The sequence below is a fragment of the Sphaeramia orbicularis genome, chromosome 12 (assembly GCF_902148855.1).
Source record: "Sphaeramia orbicularis chromosome 12, fSphaOr1.1, whole genome shotgun sequence".
NCBI lineage: Eukaryota > Metazoa > Chordata > Actinopteri > Kurtiformes > Apogonidae > Sphaeramia > Sphaeramia orbicularis.
Window position 1 is genome coordinate 56,965,696 of NC_043968.1, and position 20,449 is coordinate 56,986,144.

Consider the following 20,449-nt stretch of genomic DNA (forward strand, 5'->3'; position numbering starts at 1 on the left):
TAGAATTTTTACGGACATGGCAGATTTGCATGGGATGAAGAACCCAGACAAAATCTGCAATTATAAGAAACTAGTCTGTTGACCCGTGGGGATCCATGGGTTCTAGATGTGGTAGTTTTTATGCTATTGTGTATTCTTGCATGCTGTACTGCATTGTCCAGCAGTCACCGCCAAAGTGGGTATAGCAACATGATTGTAAGGCTATTGTATTCCAAAATTACTAATATCTCCCAAAATATTGGTCCTATCAACTTGCTGTTTTCACTAGTCTCTTCCTTCACCAAAAATATATATAAGTATGCTAAACTGCAGCAGTCAGATCTTTCCGGATTTTGTGTGAATCCTCAGACACACACACATGCACACAGATGCCACTTGGCTTTTATAATATAGATTACTTGATGTCCCAGATAAAACCATTTGAGTCCTGCTATTTTTGACCACAGCTCCCTCTCTCTCATAGCTGCATGTTATGTACAGGCAGCCATGATATTATATATATTATATTTAAGTTTATATTATGTATGTGTTTGCTAACCATGTGCCAACTAACATCTCCAAGGTCAGCTCAAAGATGGTGCAGCATTCAGGAGTAACATATAAATCAGTGCATGACGTGATCTTAGATAGATTTTATTCTTATAGATAAATCTTGGTAAAAATCTAAGAATTTCATACATAGTGCTATTTAAATAAGTTTTTGGTTGCTAGCTGACTGTTTGTACCACTCCTGTAGAATGGCCCTAATATTGACATTTATTATATCACTGAAATCGAGTTTACTCTGTTTCTTTTTCCTGAAACCAAATCTATGATCTTCCTCATGATACTAAAACGGTCCAAAATGCCCACATCCTTCTCTTTTTAATCAAACTGTGTCCTCCTTTTATTGGCTCCTAATCTTAATCTCTTCCTCCCCAGCAACCGCTCAAACAATAGACAACCCATGGATCAATACATGCTGGGGCCCGGGCAGACCACCAAGCCCAGCTCTGTCTGTCCATATCAGACAGATGATAAACCAGACGAGAAGCCGCTGATTCTCCCTCTGATGGAAGTGTAGTTTATGTCATGTGTGGATGTTCAGATTCAGAATACTTAATCAATCCCAGAGGAAATTATTGTGTGTTACACTTGCTCCATGTAAGTGTAAGAAAAAGTAACAGGAAAGAAATATTTAATATTACAAAAATATACACACACACGTATATATATATGTGTTCAAAAGCAGTGAAATATTATCAATATGAAATGATTTTGCCAAACGGTGCAATTATATTTATGTGGTTAACTATAACTTGAAAGCCAAGTGGCCTGTGTGCGTGTGTACGTGTGTGTGTGTATCTGCTTTATAACTAAAAAACTGGACAGATCTAGCCTTTGCCTTTTGGAGTACTTAAGTATTTTGGGTCAAGGATCAGACAGGCAAAAACGGCTCATTGACACGACCAATACTTTTTCAGTTATTGAATGTTTTGAAAATGTCAATAGGCTTACAGGCAGATAAATGGGGGGGGGGGGGGGGTGGATCCGGAAAACAACAAATCCACCGGGACACTACAGGTGAACTGGGTCCGGCTGTGATCACACACTAGCAAGGTTGGTCTGGTTCTTACTGTGGCCCAGTTCCACTCCGCCGGCCCCCGGTCAGACCCAGCCCATTAACATCCCCCTCCAGACCCCCCTCCCCCCGCCGTAACATGGTGACAGACCGTTCTGTACAGACTCTGATCAGATGGACCAGAGTTCAGTGGATCTGGACACCGGACGGCAGTGAGTAGCAATAAACCGTCACTTTCAGTCCTGTGTATAAGTCTACGGTCCACGTCCATGTACATACAAAACAAAATGAGGGTCATTCTATTTTGTCCTAATCTGTGTGTTACACCAGTAAGCTTAGCTCAGCTCCCCATTTTATCAACTCTACTGCTTCTACAACCCTTGGATGGGCCAATGTGCTAGTAATTATATATTCTTATCGTGATGAGAGAACACATTTGTCAGCAGAGGCAAATAATGTAAGATACAAAAATAAATCAATGAAAGGAGAGTGCTTTGCAGATTTTTCTTGAGGACACAGTATGTATTTCCCTAAATCAAGCCTTTCAGGTCATCCCATCCCAGAGGTCAGTGCTGCTCATTCACTGTATGCCTTTTAATTTCCTCAAGAGCCCCCAAACAGTCCCACGTATTGACTGTGTTTTACAGGTCAGTGGGCCGCAATAATATGTCTGAGGATCAATTCGGGGTCCAAGAACAGGAAATGGGTGAAAGTCTGCATGGAGAGGAAGCAGGAATAATAGAGGGAGAAAATTGTGTGGTAGGAAATGACCTGAGGCGCTGGAGCTTGTGATTTAGTACACATGATAACAACACAAGATGCTCAGGAGGCCTCAAGTTTAGCTCTGAGAAGACAGTGGCTGCAGCGGTACTGAACCAGAGTGTGTGCAGTTCTGTCATTGCTCGTGTAAATCGGTGTGTCCATGTATGACGTCCATCTAATGCAGCTCGTCTCAGCCTCCGTGTCTCACCTCATCAGCTGACTGTTCCTGCCGCCTGCTTGGGTTTCTCACTGGCACTTCATAGATGATTTAAGCAGAAGACGTATATTTCGTATCATATTTCATGCTTTAGATTTAAGACTGTTTCTCTATGCAGTTGTGACTAATTAACAGCGTGAGAAACCTAAATAGAACAAACTGCTGATGGTATGGATGGTTTTTTACTTCTCCAGAATCACAGATAATCTCATATTACAGAGTTGCACTAACTGTATAAGGGGCTGCACAATTTAGCGATTTAGTGTTTGCTTATTTATGAAATGATATTTTTCACATTATCTTTTAGTTTAGTATCACTGAATCCAAAATATCACCAAACGTACACTGGACTTTACATTACTACACTACTGAGTTTATACAATTGCACAGGCTGACATTGTGACCTGCAATGTGCTCAGTGTTGTATAATAATGAAGTACATTTACATTTACATTTATGCATTTGCAGATGCTTTTTTCCAAAACGACTTACAGGGGAAAACCAAAAAAAAAAAAAAAATACAAGAATAGATTAAAGACATAAAGCAGCTGTACAATTAAAAACAGTGTCGTACAGAAGATTAAAAAGCAAAATTATAGACTAAAACTACAAGAATAGATTACGAAGACATAAAAACAGCTGTACAATTTAAAACAGTGAAATAAAAATACCAAGTAAAACAACAGAATGACCATAATAATACATTTAAGTAATGAAGTATTATTACTTCATTACTTAAATGTATTATTATGGTCATTCTGTTGTTTTACTTGGTATTTGTTTTACTTGAAGTAATAATACTTCATTACTGTACTCAAGTATGTTTTGGGACAATTTGTACTTTACTGAGTATTTTTTATTCTGTTTACTTTCACATTTACTTCACTACATTGTGTGTGTATGCATTTTTAAGTTACTTTGTGAGATTTAGCATAGCGTTTTCTATTTAATAATATGATCTGTGTTTTCAGAAAGAAACTGGTAATGTTTATTTAGCAAGTTTGATCCCTTGTGTTCTCCAAGCCCCACCATTTTGTTCAAATATGGTCACCTCTGTCTCCAAAGAAACCACAGTATTAAATGACGTGTGTAATTTCAGGGAGGTCAATCTTGCATTAAATAGTGAATTCCTCTGTATGCAGAATGTTGCAGGAATGGTCAGGGTTGGTGTATCTTTTCATGGGCCTTAATGAAATGCTTAGCAGGGTCCCTGGATGTAGCCTTTCACTGCGTAAAGATAGTCCTCAGTGATGATATACGGAATAGTTTTAAAATCTGAAAACAAACTGCGGAGGAGGACACACATTCCCGTTCAGCTGGGAAAAAATGGAGAATGCTACAGATGTTTTTTCTCACCAGGAATTCTGTATCAGTGTCAAATGCGTTGCAGTTCCCATGAGTGCACTGTGCTTAGTAGACTGGGTAATCAAATAGATGGAAAAACATCCCGGGTCCAATCCCTCCCCAGTGGAGAGGGTCTGAGCTCAGCCAAGTCTCAACAACTGGCAGCTCAGATTACCCACTGAAGGCTTTGTCTTCTACTACCAACTCTTTTTCAGATGAAATCCCCCTGTAGGTGTGGAGGTGTGAAGGAACTTTTGACACGTTATGACTTATAGTGTCTGGATTTGAAATGGTGGTGGATTTACTTGCTCTAAGATTTTGATAAATCTTGTTTTGCATGACTCATACGTTCGCAGTAAGACCATCATACCGTATACAACAGTAGCAGGATGTTATATGATTTTTCAAGAAGATATACATCCAATAGGATAAAAACAGGAGCTCCTGTCTTATGCTGTGATACATCTAGTCTTGTGACCAAACCATAGCGCAGTGTAGTCTTTTTTGTTCGTGGCCGTCTTGAATAGGCTGATGAAAGAGAACAGTCTGTTCTCAGGCGAGCGGATGAGGAGCCCCAAGCTTCTGGAGTTTGGCCTTTCTTCAATCTAGGTCAGGTTTCACAAAGGTACCAGGATGGCAGAGTTGAATGGAGGAGGGTTTTACATGTGCATCTTAGTATCTCTAATCTCCTCCTCCTCCTCTTTGTTCCCACCCACTGACCCCCCCACACACCCCACACACACCCGGTCCTCACTACTGTTTGTCACACAGGAGGTGGATTGCCTCAGGAAAAGGAAGTATGCACTTTTTTATCAGGTCAGAGTGAAGCAGGCTAATGCAGGAAGAATAAAAGGAGCTTGTTAATCACTTGAACAGCTTCAGAATAGTGGAATGGTGGGTGATGGCGGTGTCGCTCTGCATGCAGGGCACATAAACACCAGGCTGTGTTTATGTAGTAGAGGAGAGGGCCTGCATCCCATGGGAAATACACACTCGAAAATACCTCGATTTTACAGGATAACTGCGAAAACTGAATCTGGTGCATCACAAATTAGTGTAATGTATTTGTAAGTAATGTCTGTTTATAATAACAGAGCTGGTATATCCTCCAAATATGACCTGGAAAATAACATTTAGTTCATGCCTTTTTTAAATTTTTGTTTTCATTTTATTTTATTTTATTTTATTTTATTTTATTTTATTTTATTTTATTTTATTTTATTTTATTTTATTTTATTATTTTTAGTTTCATTCCAAATTAACAGTCACTGTTTACATTGCTCTTCATGTAAGGGTAGGCAGAATAACAATTTACTTAAGTTTGTTTGTAATATATTTAAAGACTTGGAGTGTTTTGTACACTTACAAAAAATCCTGTTGTTTTTATGGAAAAAACTGGCAGCTGTGGTTTCCAGAACAATACTGTAAAAAACACACCCAAGTGTACACATATTTACGGAGTAACATGTAGATTTAACATTTTAAACATGTAGATTTAACATTGGAATTAACTGGTAAATGGACTGCACTTATTTAGCACATTTTATACACCTTAATGGTGTCCAAAGCCACCAGGTCCAACTGGGAGCAATTTAGGGTTCAGTGTCTTCCATGGACACATTGACATATGGACAGTCGGAGCCAGGATTCGAACCACCAACCCTTTGGTTATTGGACGAGCCACTCTACCAACTCTACTAACCCATTAATTTACAAGTTTAAAATGTTACATTGTTAAATGATTACATTTTTTTATAACTTATATATATATATATATATATATATATATATATATATATATATATATATATATATATATATATATATATATATATATATATATATTTGCTTTTTTAAGTACATATATATATATACACAGGGTGGGGAAGCAAAATTTACAATATTTTGAGGCAGGGATTGAAAGACAGTGTACGACCAATTAGTTTATTGAAAGTCATGAGTATTTATTTGCCACGAGAAAATTGACATAATAGAAAATGTTTTTATTCTATGTGTCCTCCTTCTTTCTCAATAACTGCCTTCACACGCTTCCTGAAACTTGCGCAAGTGTTCCTCAAATATTGGGGTGACAACTTCTCCCATTCTTCTTTAATAGTATCTTCCAGACTTTCTCATAATAGTTTTGCTCATAGTCATTCTCTTCTTTACATTATAAACAGTCTTTATGGACACTCCAACTATTTTTGAAATCTCCTTTGGTGTGACGAGTGCATTCCGCAAATCACACACTCTTTGACGTTTGCTTTCTTGATTACTCATATGGGCAAAAGTTTCTGAAAAGGTATGGATAATAGTGTTAGGTATGATTATGACATCAATATATGTTTGGTTTCAAAACAATTGACGTAGTGCCTGCTGAGAAAAAACAACTAAATGTTCATTGTAAATTTTGCTTCCCCACCCTGTATATATATATATATATATATATATATATGTACTTAAAAAAGCAAATACGCCATTACTTCAACATTATGGTCTTGCAGTTTAAACGGCACCACATTGTATTTCAGTTTACAATTTTATTTTCTAAAAACAATAGAAATACATAATTTCTACATACAAATCTGGTTTTGTTCACATACTCTTCATGTAAGAACTACAGCTATATTTGATTTAATTGTTAACACAAAAATCTTTTCAAATAAACAACTTTGCATTGTATTGTCACTTAGTTTTTTTATGTTGCAATTTTACAACATTTTGGTGTTAATTCTACAGTCATTTTTTACAGTGTACTTCATACCTTCACACTCATAAGAAGTTGCAGTACACCTGATCCCTGAGCTGCCAGTTCATACAGTCATAAACCACAGTGAGTTTTACTGCAGCCATGTATATACGCTAATCAGAGCAGTGAAACCACAATCAGTTTAGAGGTCAGTAATGACCACAGAACAGATGTGAAAACAGTTTTTATTATTCCAACAGAGCATTAATTAAAGTCACATTAGGCATAAATCACACACCCTCCACCAGCTGTTCCTTTTCTATCCTAAACCATCCTAACAGTCCAGCGCAGGTACATGCATCTGCAGAACAGCCAATAGGAACGCTGTATCTCTGTAAAGACCTGTGACTGGCCAGTGCCTTCCATCATAGGAAAGATTTCCCAAAACCTGAAAACAGTGCCAAAAGGAAGTGCAGAAGTCTACTTGAATTACAATATGCTGGAAGGTTATTATGGAAAATTTGCCCATTGAGATTAAAATTACTCCAGCTTCATTCCCTTTGTATAATGGGAAAGCAACCAAAGATCAAATTACAAACGGTAAAAATTTGTGAGAAAGTGGAAACTTAAAATAGTAAGGGAGCCAGTAATAAGGAAATGAATGATGAAAAGTGTTCAGTCAGAATTATACTTAAAGTAGCATATGACTTTCATCACAATTTTTTTTTTTTTTTTAGTTTGTAAAACCCGAGTGATAGCCTAATAATCACTAATCCATTAGTCTTTCTGTGTTAACACACCTGAATCACTTCCCTCACGGTGAACTTTTTCGAAGATGACTCCATCATAAACACAGTCCGCTTGTTTACATAATAAACCAAAACGTCACTCTGGCCTTCTTGGAAATTTTGTCAAGAAGTGCATTGTGGGAATGGAAATTCCCTTGTCCCTTGTCTCTCGGTGAGTGCTGAACCCAAATGTCACCTTTACCTCCATCCACTGACTAGATTCATTCTTTAAAACAACCTTGGTGGACTGTCTAATTTTACATTGTAGTGATCTGGCTTGTTTTCTTGCTGACTCTGTGAGAAACCACTTTCACTTCCCACAATGCACTTCACGACAAAATTTCCGAAAAGGCCAGAGTGACGTTTCGGTTTGTTATGTAAACAAGCAGACTGTGTTTATGATGGAGTCATCTTTGAAGCTCACCGTGAACAACATGAACATGAACCCTTTGCCTACATTGAACACTGCTGTTCTCTCTTCTTTGTTATATGTGTTTATTTGTATTGAATGTTCAGATTTTATTGACATATCCATCCTTTGTGATTTTGTAGCTAATGTTGCTAGCTAATGAAATTCCAGTCAGTGATCTTCCACTCCATTCCTTCCTATGAAAAAGCAGAATGAGTTGGTTTTTGGGCTGCATTCTATACTCGGTATTGTTTATTTTATTCAGATTTTGGTGGATGCCTAATAAACCCCTCAACATTGATATCATGCAAGAATTTTTGCCGTTTTAATCTACTTCTCCATCAGCTAGTGTGTCTCCACTAAAGCTCTGGCTAAATACAGGTCATTAAGTTTCTTTCTCAATCCGTTATTCATGGTGACAAATCTCACTTTCTCCTGAACTGAATATAGCCCTCCATAACGTTGAGTCCTATCATAATGAATGGGATGGCAGTCACTGAGTCACTGTAAACTTTCAATCATTGCCAGGCCCTGAGAGGGCAGTGGCCTCCAGACATGTTCTCTGCAAGATGAAAAAGGTCTAGAATAAACATGCGGTACAACACATTTTCAGGTTTACCAGTTTACTGTGGCTCCATGTGGTAAAGCTTCTACTGTGCAAGTGGTGATGGGTCGGCCAGATTCAGGCCAGAGCTGGTTTGTATGAGGTGTGGTCTGATTAAGGCTCAAATCCAACAGCCAAAGGTTAATGAGGTGGGTTCAGGTCACGTCTCCCAAAACCACAGAGTAAAGGAGTCTCTGACATGGTTTTCATGTCAGTAAAGAGAAGCAGGCTTTGATTTCACTTTGCTCAGGCCAGTTAGTTTTATTGATGATGTGGTTATGGAGTAAAACTGGTTTCCTTTGAGCTAATGTTTGATGAGATGATTTCAACTAGTGAAACACCACCACAGCACATGCACCACATGCTTTTTCATACAATGTTGAACACTGACCATTGGCCCAGTAAGCTGTGGTACCGCTAATACAGTATATTTAACAGCAACAAAATTTTGTCCAATACAATGGTGAAAATAACAATGTGGCCAAATTGTTGAGTTGTAATGGAAAGTATTTCTTGTCTGCACTGACATAAAAGACCAGGTCCATGTTGTAATTACAGTTGGATGTCTGTATATATTATGGGTCACTTTAATAAAGGATCAGTGCAGAACTAGTGATAACCTGGATGATAACAGATAGGAACAATACGACCCTGCATATCATGTTAACAACCTGAGATGGGGATATTTGATTCCATGTCTTCAGTTCAGGTGTAAAGGGGCCCCACAGTGCATGGTAAACATGTGTATTGCTGTAAAAAGTTTGTAAAAAACTGAATGCATATAATTTTCTGTTGACAACATAGCTGTGCTGCTGTTAAATGTTGTTTTCCTCTCCTCAGCCTGTGACAGTAACCACTGGGGTCCCCACTGCAGTAACAGATGCCAGTGCCAGAACGGAGCACTGTGTAACCCCATTACTGGAGCCTGTATCTGCACCCCAGGCTTCAGGGGCTGGCGCTGCGAGGCCCAGTGTGAAGTGGGCACCTACGGTAACGGGTGCCAACAGAAATGCCAGTGCCAGAACGGAGCCACCTGTCACCATGTGACCGGAGAATGCAAGTGCACACCAGGATACACAGGAGCTTTGTAAGTGTGACAGTGTTGAGATCAGTTTTGTGTTTGTAAACCAAATGACATCAAATATACTAGTGGAAATAGTCTTTACAGTTTTATTCTATGTTCAGGGTGTTACCTTCCAGGATTTCTGTTTATAACTGTTGAACGGAGACCTCTGGTTTTAGTGCTAAATATCCTCAACTTAGCATGGCTCATTGTTGGTAACAGATATGCTGTCTAGGTTTATTGTGCACAGAAAGAAGCAGGGACACACAGGCCTTTCATTTCATTCTTTACTTCCTGAGACCCAGCAAGGCATTTTGTTTGTCTGTAGGGGACAAGAGTTTCATAGCTTAACTTAAAAGAAAAAAAACCTGTCCACTGCACAGGTCATTTCATAGAAACATTTATCTGAAAAAAATGTTGCATTATGCTGCTTCCGATCAAGACAGTTATTTAATATAAAAAAGCCAAAACCTTTACATTCCTCGGCCTCAGGAGGATGAGGTTATTACATACTCCACAACAACAGAGAAGTTTGTTCTCCTTCTCCCTGGTTTGAGAGTTCTTGCAGCTTAATGACACATCATCTGGGCAGAACATTTTTTCTCGTAATGTCTTAGAACTCTTATGTGATTGGTCAGAAATTTGAAGTGGGTGTGGCTAAAAGGTTAACGGTTAATTTGCTTTATTATCCCTGTAGGGAATTTTGGTCTCTGCATTTTACCCATCCATTTTACCCTGTACACAGTTCCCTCTGGGATTAATAAAGTATTCTGAATCTGAATCTAATACATACACAGTACTTAGCATTAGCATTAGTAATTAGCTTTGCTTAATACTTAGCACACATTATGAGCCATGAGGTGCCATTGAATGCACTCTGGGACCAATTCCAGATCTTCATCACTACCGTGGTCAAGGTTACTGACAGGATGAATTAACCCATATAAAAAGTTTTTTTTTTTGGTTTTTTTTTTTAATGGCGGGGGGAAAACGAAGCACCTGGAGGAAAGAACAGGTAAACTCCACACAGAGAGGCTCTGGTCTGACTGAAAAAAGCAGAAAAATGGAGGACTTCTAGAGAAGGAGTTCTGCACCACAGTGTCTCATGAAGTCTGAAATGTCCTAGACAAAATTAACTTTGTTATTGTTCTTGCCACCATGAGGAAACAAACAAATTTTTTCTGTTCTTGTGGAGAAAAGTATGAAGGACATACATCACATACAGAACTCCCATAATGCAAACTCCCCCTACATAAAGGATGAGCTGGTATCAATGGCCACAGTGTGATTCTTAGACTCAGAATTATAAATATGAATTGGATAACCAGTCAAGTCGTAAAATGAAGCCAACAGTGGCCTTTAAAATGCAGCAAAGACCCAGTGATGTTAACATGTGGCAATTGGCTGTGTACCTGACTGGATAAATACAAACACTGAAGACCTATAAAATTCTGGAGACTTGTTTTTTTTTGTCCACATTATACCAACTGTGCAATTAATATACAAAACATATAACAACACTGCAATTACAAGCACACAGTAGTAGCCAACTTGCCTCTGCTACAAAACCGGTACCTGTACAGTAGGCTATTGGTCTGTTAGCTGTTAGCTTAGCTGCATATAAAAAACTACTGTACTAAATATGAGAAAGTTATTTAAGACACAAGACAAACAAGGATGGTAGCAATAATGAATTTTGTTGTGTTACAGCTACAGCTTTTAGATCGTCAGCTAGCTGTATTAGCTTTGTTTTGCTAAATGAAAATGTAGTGACACATGCAAGACTCAAGTGCAATATTTTTATGGAGGCAAAAATAGTGAAAAACAGTGAAGTGTGTAGATATTTGCAATTAGCTTACATTCATACAAAACAAAATCAGTACAGTGTTATATTTTGTGAAGATAGTGTATGTTTCCAAACGATTACGCAACAGGGCCTCCACTTTTAGTGATTTTTCTGTGGGTTTTTGTTGCATTCAAGCTGAATGCTGTAACTCGATAGTAGACAAATGTAAATTGGAATTTGTTGTTATTTTTCCCCCAGCTGTGAAGACCTGTGTCCTCCAGGTAAACACGGGCAGCAGTGTGAGGAGAGATGTCCTTGTCAGAATGGAGGAGTGTGTCACCATGTCACCGGAGAGTGTTCCTGTCCCGCTGGATGGATGGTACACAACCCAACACTCCGTCTATCTGATTTAACTCTGTATTAAACTCAATATTAAGGGTTTGCATTTATTACTGATGGAATTGGACTTACATTCATGGGCTGGAAGTTGAATTTAGTGTTGTAGTTTCAAAGACACTTTGTGACATTGAGGTAACGGTGTCAAATATTTATTTTTCAGGTACATGCAGTTGGATTTTATGTGCATAATAATACAAATCTGCAGTATATTGTCTTTAAAAGTGATATGATCCAAAAACGTAATTCATGTGACTCTGGAATAGAGCAAACAAGTTCCAGGGAAGGAGCAAGAGACATGGCATTATCACTTACAAAGAAGCATCTTTGAATAGGCTGTATGAATGGAAAGACTTGTTGCGGTGTTCATTTAAACAAGTCCAAACAATCTATTAAAATAATCTGCATCCCTGCAGTGCAGAGGAGTGATCATAAAAGAAGGAAAATTAGGATTTGTTTTTGACAGCACAACATAATCATCAAAGAAGAGACATGTATCATTAGACCTGCTGATAACAGAGCAGAATGTGTCAGACTGAGGCGCCCCATTAACATACCGTCTGATAAAGTTAAAAGCCTCTCAGAGATTCAGAATTCCCTGGTTTGTCTATTCGACACAAAGCAGACAGGCATATCAAAGACTCCTAAAATCACTGGAAAAGCTTATTGTAATAGCAGCTCTGTGATTTCCTGCCAAAGCATTTATTAAGTATGAAAGCAGGATAGTGTCTAAATGCAGGATGAAGAACATCTGTTACTCTTTTCTTGTCAGTATGCATTAGTGGGACAACAGATGAGATAACCTACATGATCTCAGATGTGTATGTGTGTGTGTTCAGGGTACAGTGTGTGGTCAACCCTGTCCAGAAGGACGATTCGGACAGAACTGTTCCCAGGAATGTCAGTGTCACAACAACGGCTTCTGTGTTTCATCTTCTGGACTGTGTCTCTGCAGCCCTGGTTACACTGGAGAACGGTAAGAACAGTGTTTGTCCAAAAACTGTGAGAGTGAAGAACAATGTCATAACACTGTCAGTAACACATTCATTTTGCTCACCCAGGATGTAATAGGATATCATAATCTATAGGATTAGAAAATAACACTTTAAACCCTCCTGCAAATAGAATCAAGTTACTAATATTAGGAACTTAATTGAAAATCTATCTGCTGTGTCGTGTTTGCTAATAGATAATATATTGTATTTTTTTTTTCATGACCTTAAGTGATGAATACTCACAATATGTTTGATTCTAATGAATGGATTAATGAGAACTGCTAAGAAACAACTTTTAGAATCTTTAAGACTTTTACAGTAGAAAGTAACAAAGTGATAAAAGCTAGAAGCACTGTTTTTGTCTTCACCACTGGACACAGCTCTAAATGAAAAGAATGGAGTTATTGTGGGATGTTATTATCTTTGCTAAGTTGCTGTTTGTTGATCCACAGTTCAGAATAAAGTGTGACAGTTCTGACCTTGTTCGTTTGATTCCAAAAAGATCTTTAGTCCAGCTACTGACAACACAAACTGTACAGAAAACGGAGGTGATTGGTGGTTTTACTGTGGCTGTTTTCTGTCCAAAAACAGAGCTAAGCTAACAGGGCTATAATGTAAACTATCAGCTGATGCAGCAGGTGAAGATTATAAGATGCAATGTTATTTTGACCAACTGTCAAAATAATCGACTATGAGTTTTTAGTTTGAAGAAGAAAACTTGATGATACTATAATACAGATGTGTGTAAGCAGTGAGTTTTATATTTTATTCAGTGAGTGATACAGTCTGTGGATACATAACGAGTTGTTGGTGTTTTTTTAGTCCTAAGTGTGTTCTGGTATGGAACTTCCCCCCGCTGGTGAGAGTTTGGAATATCAATTTATATCAAAATGCTGGAAGGTCTCAGAGCGTCTGTGTGTGTGTGTGTGTGTGTGTGTGTGTGTGTGTGTGTGTGGTATCTACAGTTCAGGAATAGTCCCATCTCCACATTAAATATCTCGGCCAGTTGATAGGACGAATACTTTTGGAGATATTAGTCATTTTGGAATACAATAGCTTCACAATCACGTTGCTCGGTTGACCGTAAGTGCAGTACCACACTGCATGATGGGAAATTAAGTTAAAAACAGGAATGACACGTTCACTACCTTCAGTTCCTACATATTTGTATTAATATGACCCATGGTACCCCAAGGGTCAACGCACTAGTACTACATAATACACAACCACTTTAATTCTAAAATATGACATATTACACCTTTAAAGACAAAAAATGCAGAATTCCATCATCTAAAGCACAGACTAAAGATTGTGTAATTGGTGTACGTACACTGCATGTTGCACTAAAGTTGCTCATAATGTCCACTTTGTAGAAGCTTTATACATCTTTTGACTTGTTCTTGATTATTACATATAACTTCTAAATAGATAATAGTTAAACAAAATGGTACTCTATTGACTTTTACTAGACTTAATTTTTTTACCAATAAGTAAATGAGACATTTCTTAGACACTGTTTTCTAGAAGTGTTCGTGTGAAGTCATCAGCTTTTCATTTATATGAACATTTGTTTAGCTCATTCTTTTGCAGCTCTGTACTTCTCCTGAATCACTGCTGTGGCTGGAAATGAACAGAAGCTTCAGCTAATGTGGCAAAGAGTTAAAAGCACAGTACAGGACCTGAAAACAAACAGTTTAGAATGAACGCAGTGGGTCTTTATTATCTCCTCCTTTGATTACAGTACACGCGTTTACCAGTGCAACCACCCAATCAGACTGGGTTTGAAAATGAAATGCTCTTTTCCAACCCCATCATTTACAGCAGGGAAGAAAACAGGGTGACAAATATGAATTTAATTTTCTTTTTTTTCAGAGATAATGTGCATTTTTCTGGATATACCAACAGGATTTCTCATACTGCAGTAGTGCGCTGTGCTTATTTTGCATTCATTACAGCTGACAGCACTGTTAAATCTGTTAAAGCCAGTTCAATATATCATCCACATTTCTGCAAAGCACTGCCAATAAGCAGTGCAATTCATTTTCCAGTTGTTGGTGCTGCTACTTCCTGTAGGGCAAATAATACCCCCCTACACACACACGCACACACATACACACAGAGTATCCTGCTAATGGATTCCAGTGGGTTAGGGAGTGGCGTGGCCGACCCACTTCCAAGCAGCGCTATACTGTGACGTCTGGCTTCCCTCAAACCCTTATTTACTTTAAAAGTGCACTTGGATGGGCTATTCCTGTTCCGTCACTGGTCGACTTAAGTATATGGTGCGTGCTCTCTGACATGGCTAATTATATGGACCTAAAGCCTGTTTGCTGCTCTGCCGACATTCGTCTGTGAAAACACTGACTAAGCTTCCTAAATGTGTTTTCTCTCAAGGAAAACCAAGAGGATGTCAAATGTTAAGCAAACACAGATGATTTTATTGCCTTTTTTTATACTCAGTAAAATCACGTACCAGATTGCAGGTACTGTAGACCACTTAAGATAGGACTATATGGTTTGGAAGTATTTTCACTGGCAGGTTAATCCCATTCAGAGCAGTAACTGAGCAAATACTACACTCAGCAAAAATATAAACGCACCATGTACAATATTTGTGTAACACAAGACGTGTGGCCCAAAATGAGCTCATGATGTGTTAGAATTGTAAGACATGGTTAATTCTCTTGATTTGTAAACAAATTTTGTGTCCATCTCTGTGAGTGAGCACTTACTTAGTGATCCAGTGATTCCACCCATAACCCAGCTGTGGCAGGTCCAGATGCTGCTCAGACAGTGTTAACAGTATTCAGACACTCCTTACACTGGGGACAATTAAAGGACACCTCCAAATGTCACATGTCCTCAGATGTCACCATGACACAGATGTCACAAATCATGCAAGAATGGTTCCAGTTAACATCCCATAGCTCTATGTAGCCATGAAAGAGGAGTGGAATAACATTCCATGGGCCACAACTGACAATATTGTCAACTCAATGAGAAGATGATGTGTCGCTCTACGGGAAGTCAATGGTGGACACACAAGATATCAAGAGGTGATTTTAACCGCTCCCCCACCGTGTCCACATGAATGTCCCTGAATGCCAGACGCCATTATTGTGTTCTAACGGACAGTAATCTGTACCACATTGATCAACAAAATAAATTGTGTGTGATTTAATATATTGTGCAACACCTAATGCTATTAAAATTTAGTGTCACATGGCGTGTTTATATTTTTGCTCAGTGTATATCTTTACTTTTCTTGAGTATTTATTTTTCCAACAACTTTTTACTTTTACTCCCTATACATACATTTCTGTTCTCCATTCCTTACATTTGTAAAAGAGGCTTGTTACATTAGTTGTAATGCATTGTGTTCCCAACATTGAGGTAGATTTCAGCCTAAATGAATGGATGATAGCACATAGAAAGAACATTAAATTAATATCCTCTGTGTTTTGCCGTGAAAATCAGGTATTTAATTTACTGATCAGATGTTTATTAAAGCCCAGAGTAAATTCAAAGTTCATTTTATCAAATCACAGAAACCTGAAGAGAAAAGTTTTTTAGCAACGTCTTTTTTCAGCAAACTATATCCTTAACACAACATAAAAACTAACATCTATACCCGCTCTTATTTGTCAAACTGCATATGATTTATTGGTTGAAGTGATGTAGAAAATGATGGTGTTTCAATGTTCACTATGGAGCTTCTGAACATCCAAAAAAGATACATTCAATGTCGCTGATAAACTGTAGTTTACCCAAATGAATGAATTGTATTAATAGGATTAGTGGTTGAAAAGTAGTTAAATATTTTAGGTCAGTTGATGTGTTTTGTCACTGCTGGCTGTTTGGGTCTTTGAGGGTTAATATCAGAGATTCAGTTTGTTTTATACATAAACAGGCGAAATAAGGTCAGGAGATACACAAACAGGACATATTTGTTACACAAATATGTATTTTAACATGTCGGTAATTAGTTGTCCTTGTTTTGTCTGTATTTAGTATATATCTGTTTAATTTTGTTCCACTTGAATTACAAAAAGTCATATAGGTCTCCATATCCTGGATCATTCTAGTGAACTTAGGCTGATTTATTTAAATTTTTTGTGATAAAACATCTATTTATGCATCTTTCTATATTATTATAACTGTATGAATATCTAACATGAAGAAATATGTGAGTTTATAGATACGAGTGGTACTGGTGCTGGTTAAATACTAATAATAGTCACATTAATGTTTATTACAGGATAATGATGTTGAATACTCTTTTTTTCCACTTCTGATTTATTTCTGGATGATGTGTTGAAGGAGTCAAGTTAACTAGTGTATGGTCAATGGTCAATCTAATCTAATCTAATCTAATCTAATCTAATCTAATCTAATCTAATATATTTTAGATAATAATAAAGCCTAGAGGAGGAATTTACATCAGACACCCATTAAGAGAAACATTTCAGGAAGAAAAAACTTCAATCACTACAGTTAATCTTGACTGTTTTGGCCTTAGAGATTCCAGTGTGTGTATTTTTTATAAAAGGACAGATTCATTTTAATTGATTCAGTCTGTGACATTAAACATACTATTAACTGTCAATTTCCATTTCACTGTGAATGAAATAAACATCCGGACTAAAAAACCTTCAAGTACAAGCCAAAGCTCTGTCAGAACATTCTCAGTCAGCTGTGATCAGTGCTTTCCCTTCTTGTCACAGAGGGACAGTGATACTTAAATTGGAGGGCGATGTGGCAACACCAAAACCCCAAACTATAAAAGTATCACAGATTTCTGCTCCAAACATTCTTTTGTTTAGAATCTCAGTTTGGGCTTAAACAAATCCTGCCCCAGAAACACACATCACTCAGCTGTGGGTTAGTTCTTGTGGAGCCTAAAAATTAAAACACTAATAATATACACCATTGGTTTCAGTTACTTTCAGAGGCCTTGTGCAAATCCAGTAGATTCAACATTCATTTTCCATGTGTATATGTACAGATATACATCTATAATGGAGTTCTTCAGTCATTTTGTACAAACACAGAATCAACAAAACTACAATATTCACAATGAAAACTGTGCAATATATTAAATGCATTAAAAATTGGACCGTGTCTATTACACTCGGTTAAATTTACTCATTACAAGACATATTTATGTAAAGGCACAATATACAAGTCAACAAAATATGCTGTTTTATTTTAATGCAGAAAAGGCTAAAAATATGAAACATTTTTGTATAACATCTGAAAATGTCATTGCATATGGTATATGTTTTATTGTTTACCTAAAGGGATACAGTAACTAACAGTAATATAAATGATATTTAAGCCTGTCTGCATATTTTTGTATCATTTTCTTGCTATTTTTCTACACAGTAATTGTAGTAATAAAGTGATTTATTTAAGTGATTTATGAAGTGATTTATCTGCGTATTTTATTACACTGTATGTATGTATCAATATATGTGGCATCTCAACAAGGTTAAATTAGTATTTAATATTATTTTTGCTATTGTTACTTGAGTTTATTAAAGTTGAATGAAAGCATGAATATGCATCACTAAATAAAACTAATATAATATAAAATACCCTACATCCACGAACTGTGACATAGTAAGTAAAATTTACTTTTGCCTGATTTGTGTCAGATAGATTTTCATCTGCTGCAGTGGTGAAAACAACTATTATTCTCCATTACTTGTCTTTTATTATCGTTTTGATGGTTTGATTGAGTTACCCCTAGTGGCAGAAATTATTGTGTCTGAATTAAAAGATACTGAAAACAAGACCTGAATTCACAGAGCCCCCCTAGTTTTGTTCTCTATATCCTCCTGAGACCCAGGAAAGTAAAAGTTTTGGCTTTTTTTTTTTAACATTAAATAATTGTTTCTAACAGTTTAGTCAGCTATTTTTTATAAAATGCCCTTTGCAGTGGACAGTATTTATTTATTTTGTAAGTAAAGCCATGAAACTCTTGTCCCCTACAGAGGACAAAAATGCATTTCGGGGTCTCAAGAGGATATGAGTTTAATTTTCCCCAAATCTTGTCCTTTTTTTACAGTGTGTAATGTATGTTTTGCAGCCATGTAGGAAACTGTTTATGTCTGTTAACTATAGGAAAATACTGAGTAGGGATGCACAGATTCCGATATGAGTATCGGGCATCGGTTCCGATACTCAGTGTGTGTACTCGTATTTGTACTCGTAAAAGATATCCGATACAAATGCACCGATACCACTTACGGCCGTGTGACATTCACAGTTCAGTGCAGCAGGTACGTGGCGGTGGAATAATGTGTGGGGAGTGTGAAGAGTGTGGAGATTTTTCAAAATAAATGACGGTGATAAAAGTAATGCTGACTGCAAGTAACGTTAAAGACACAGACAGATACGGACGCAGCATTCTGTCCGTCCTATGCGTACATTCCATCCGTTTTCCAGGTGCTGGCGGATGCGTACTCAGACAGAGAATACCACTGGGAGTACGGAGCGGTGCGGACCACCGCCAGAGGAAGTGAAAACGAAACATCAGTCATTTCTCTTTTCTCTACCTGCTGAAGCTTTTAAACCTTACCAGCGAAAACGCTGCAATGTTAGTATCACATTAGTGTTGCCTCTGTCGTCTCCATGTTTGTTATTACTGACTTTCTTCTTCTTCTCAAAAAACTTTACTCTTCTTTGTGGTATTTGTCCAGTATGGTTAATTAAGAGTGGTGCCCCCTGGTGGATTAATTGAGAAATGCTCATTCCAACACATCAAATGTCAGTAGCAGCACTTTTTCCAGTCAGACTAATGACAACAACAATAAAGCACATTTACAAAAGGAACTAAGAACTGAAATGGGATTATTAAGTACTCTTATCAGTACTCGGTATCGGCAAGTACTCAGATGTAAGTACTCGTACTTGGTCTGGAAAAAAGCGGTATCAGTGCATCCCTAATACAGAGCATATCTTTAAAATCATTACAGTGACCATCTTCTAGGTATAGCAAGTGTGTGTAGACTTAAAATTGTAGATATATACTAAATAATGCATTTACAAACAACATAAATCGATGCTTGTATGTTTGTGATTGCCTCCATCTTTACCAATGACTGACTGAGTGTGTCTGTCAAACTCATCCCCTCAACAGGTGCCAGGACGAGTGTCCAGTTGGGACGTATGGTGCAGGCTGCACAAAGACATGTCGCTGTAAGAACAACAGCAAATGCTACCACACCAATGGAATGTGTCTGTGTGACCCAGGATACACAGGGGAGACATGTGACACCCGACTGTGTCCTGAGGGACGCTACGGCCTCAGGTGTGATAAGAAGTGTCCCTGTTACGTCCACAACACACGCAGGTATGTCGACCCATACAGTCTTTGTGTTAGTTGTTTGTCGGTCTGATGTCAGGCGGACTGTTGGGGGCCGGTGGTCTGTGATCAGGGAGTGTGACACAGCTGGAGTTCTGCATGTGTCGCTGCAGAGAACAGATGTCCCGCTGCTTCTCAATGCAGCCGCTGTGTCAGGTGGACCAGCTGTCAGTCAAACACATCTAGGAACAAACACTGCAGCTAAGCTCCACCCTGATGGCGCGCATGGAAAACTTCATGAAAATGTTCAGTGCATCATTGTCCGTCTCAATCCTGCACAAGTGGTGAAAGAAAACTGTTTTCAAAGGGCAACAGGAGCCTCTGATTCCTGTCCTTATCTGTCTAAAACAAACAGTGGTCTGCTTTCATTCATGTCCTGTGTTGTAAGTGCTTATGCAATACCCAATGGATTCAGCATTTAGACAGTGTTACAGTAGACCGTTAAATGAAGCCAAAACCTGCAGTT

The 20,449-nt window shown here is 37.9% G+C and overlaps 1 protein-coding gene across 1 annotated transcript in view; it reads left to right on the forward strand.

Moving 5' to 3' along the window:
* The window catches only part of megf10 (multiple EGF-like-domains 10), a 92,514-nt gene that overhangs the window by 49,337 nt on the left and 22,728 nt on the right, over positions 1 to 20,449 (forward strand). Inside the window, exons 6-9 of the mRNA XM_030149644.1 lie at positions 9,215 to 9,461; positions 11,482 to 11,602; positions 12,459 to 12,595; positions 19,759 to 19,971. Coding sequence (XP_030005504.1) covers positions 9,215 to 9,461; positions 11,482 to 11,602; positions 12,459 to 12,595; positions 19,759 to 19,971 — 718 coding nt within the window. The remainder of the gene's footprint in view (positions 1 to 9,214; positions 9,462 to 11,481; positions 11,603 to 12,458; positions 12,596 to 19,758; positions 19,972 to 20,449) is intronic.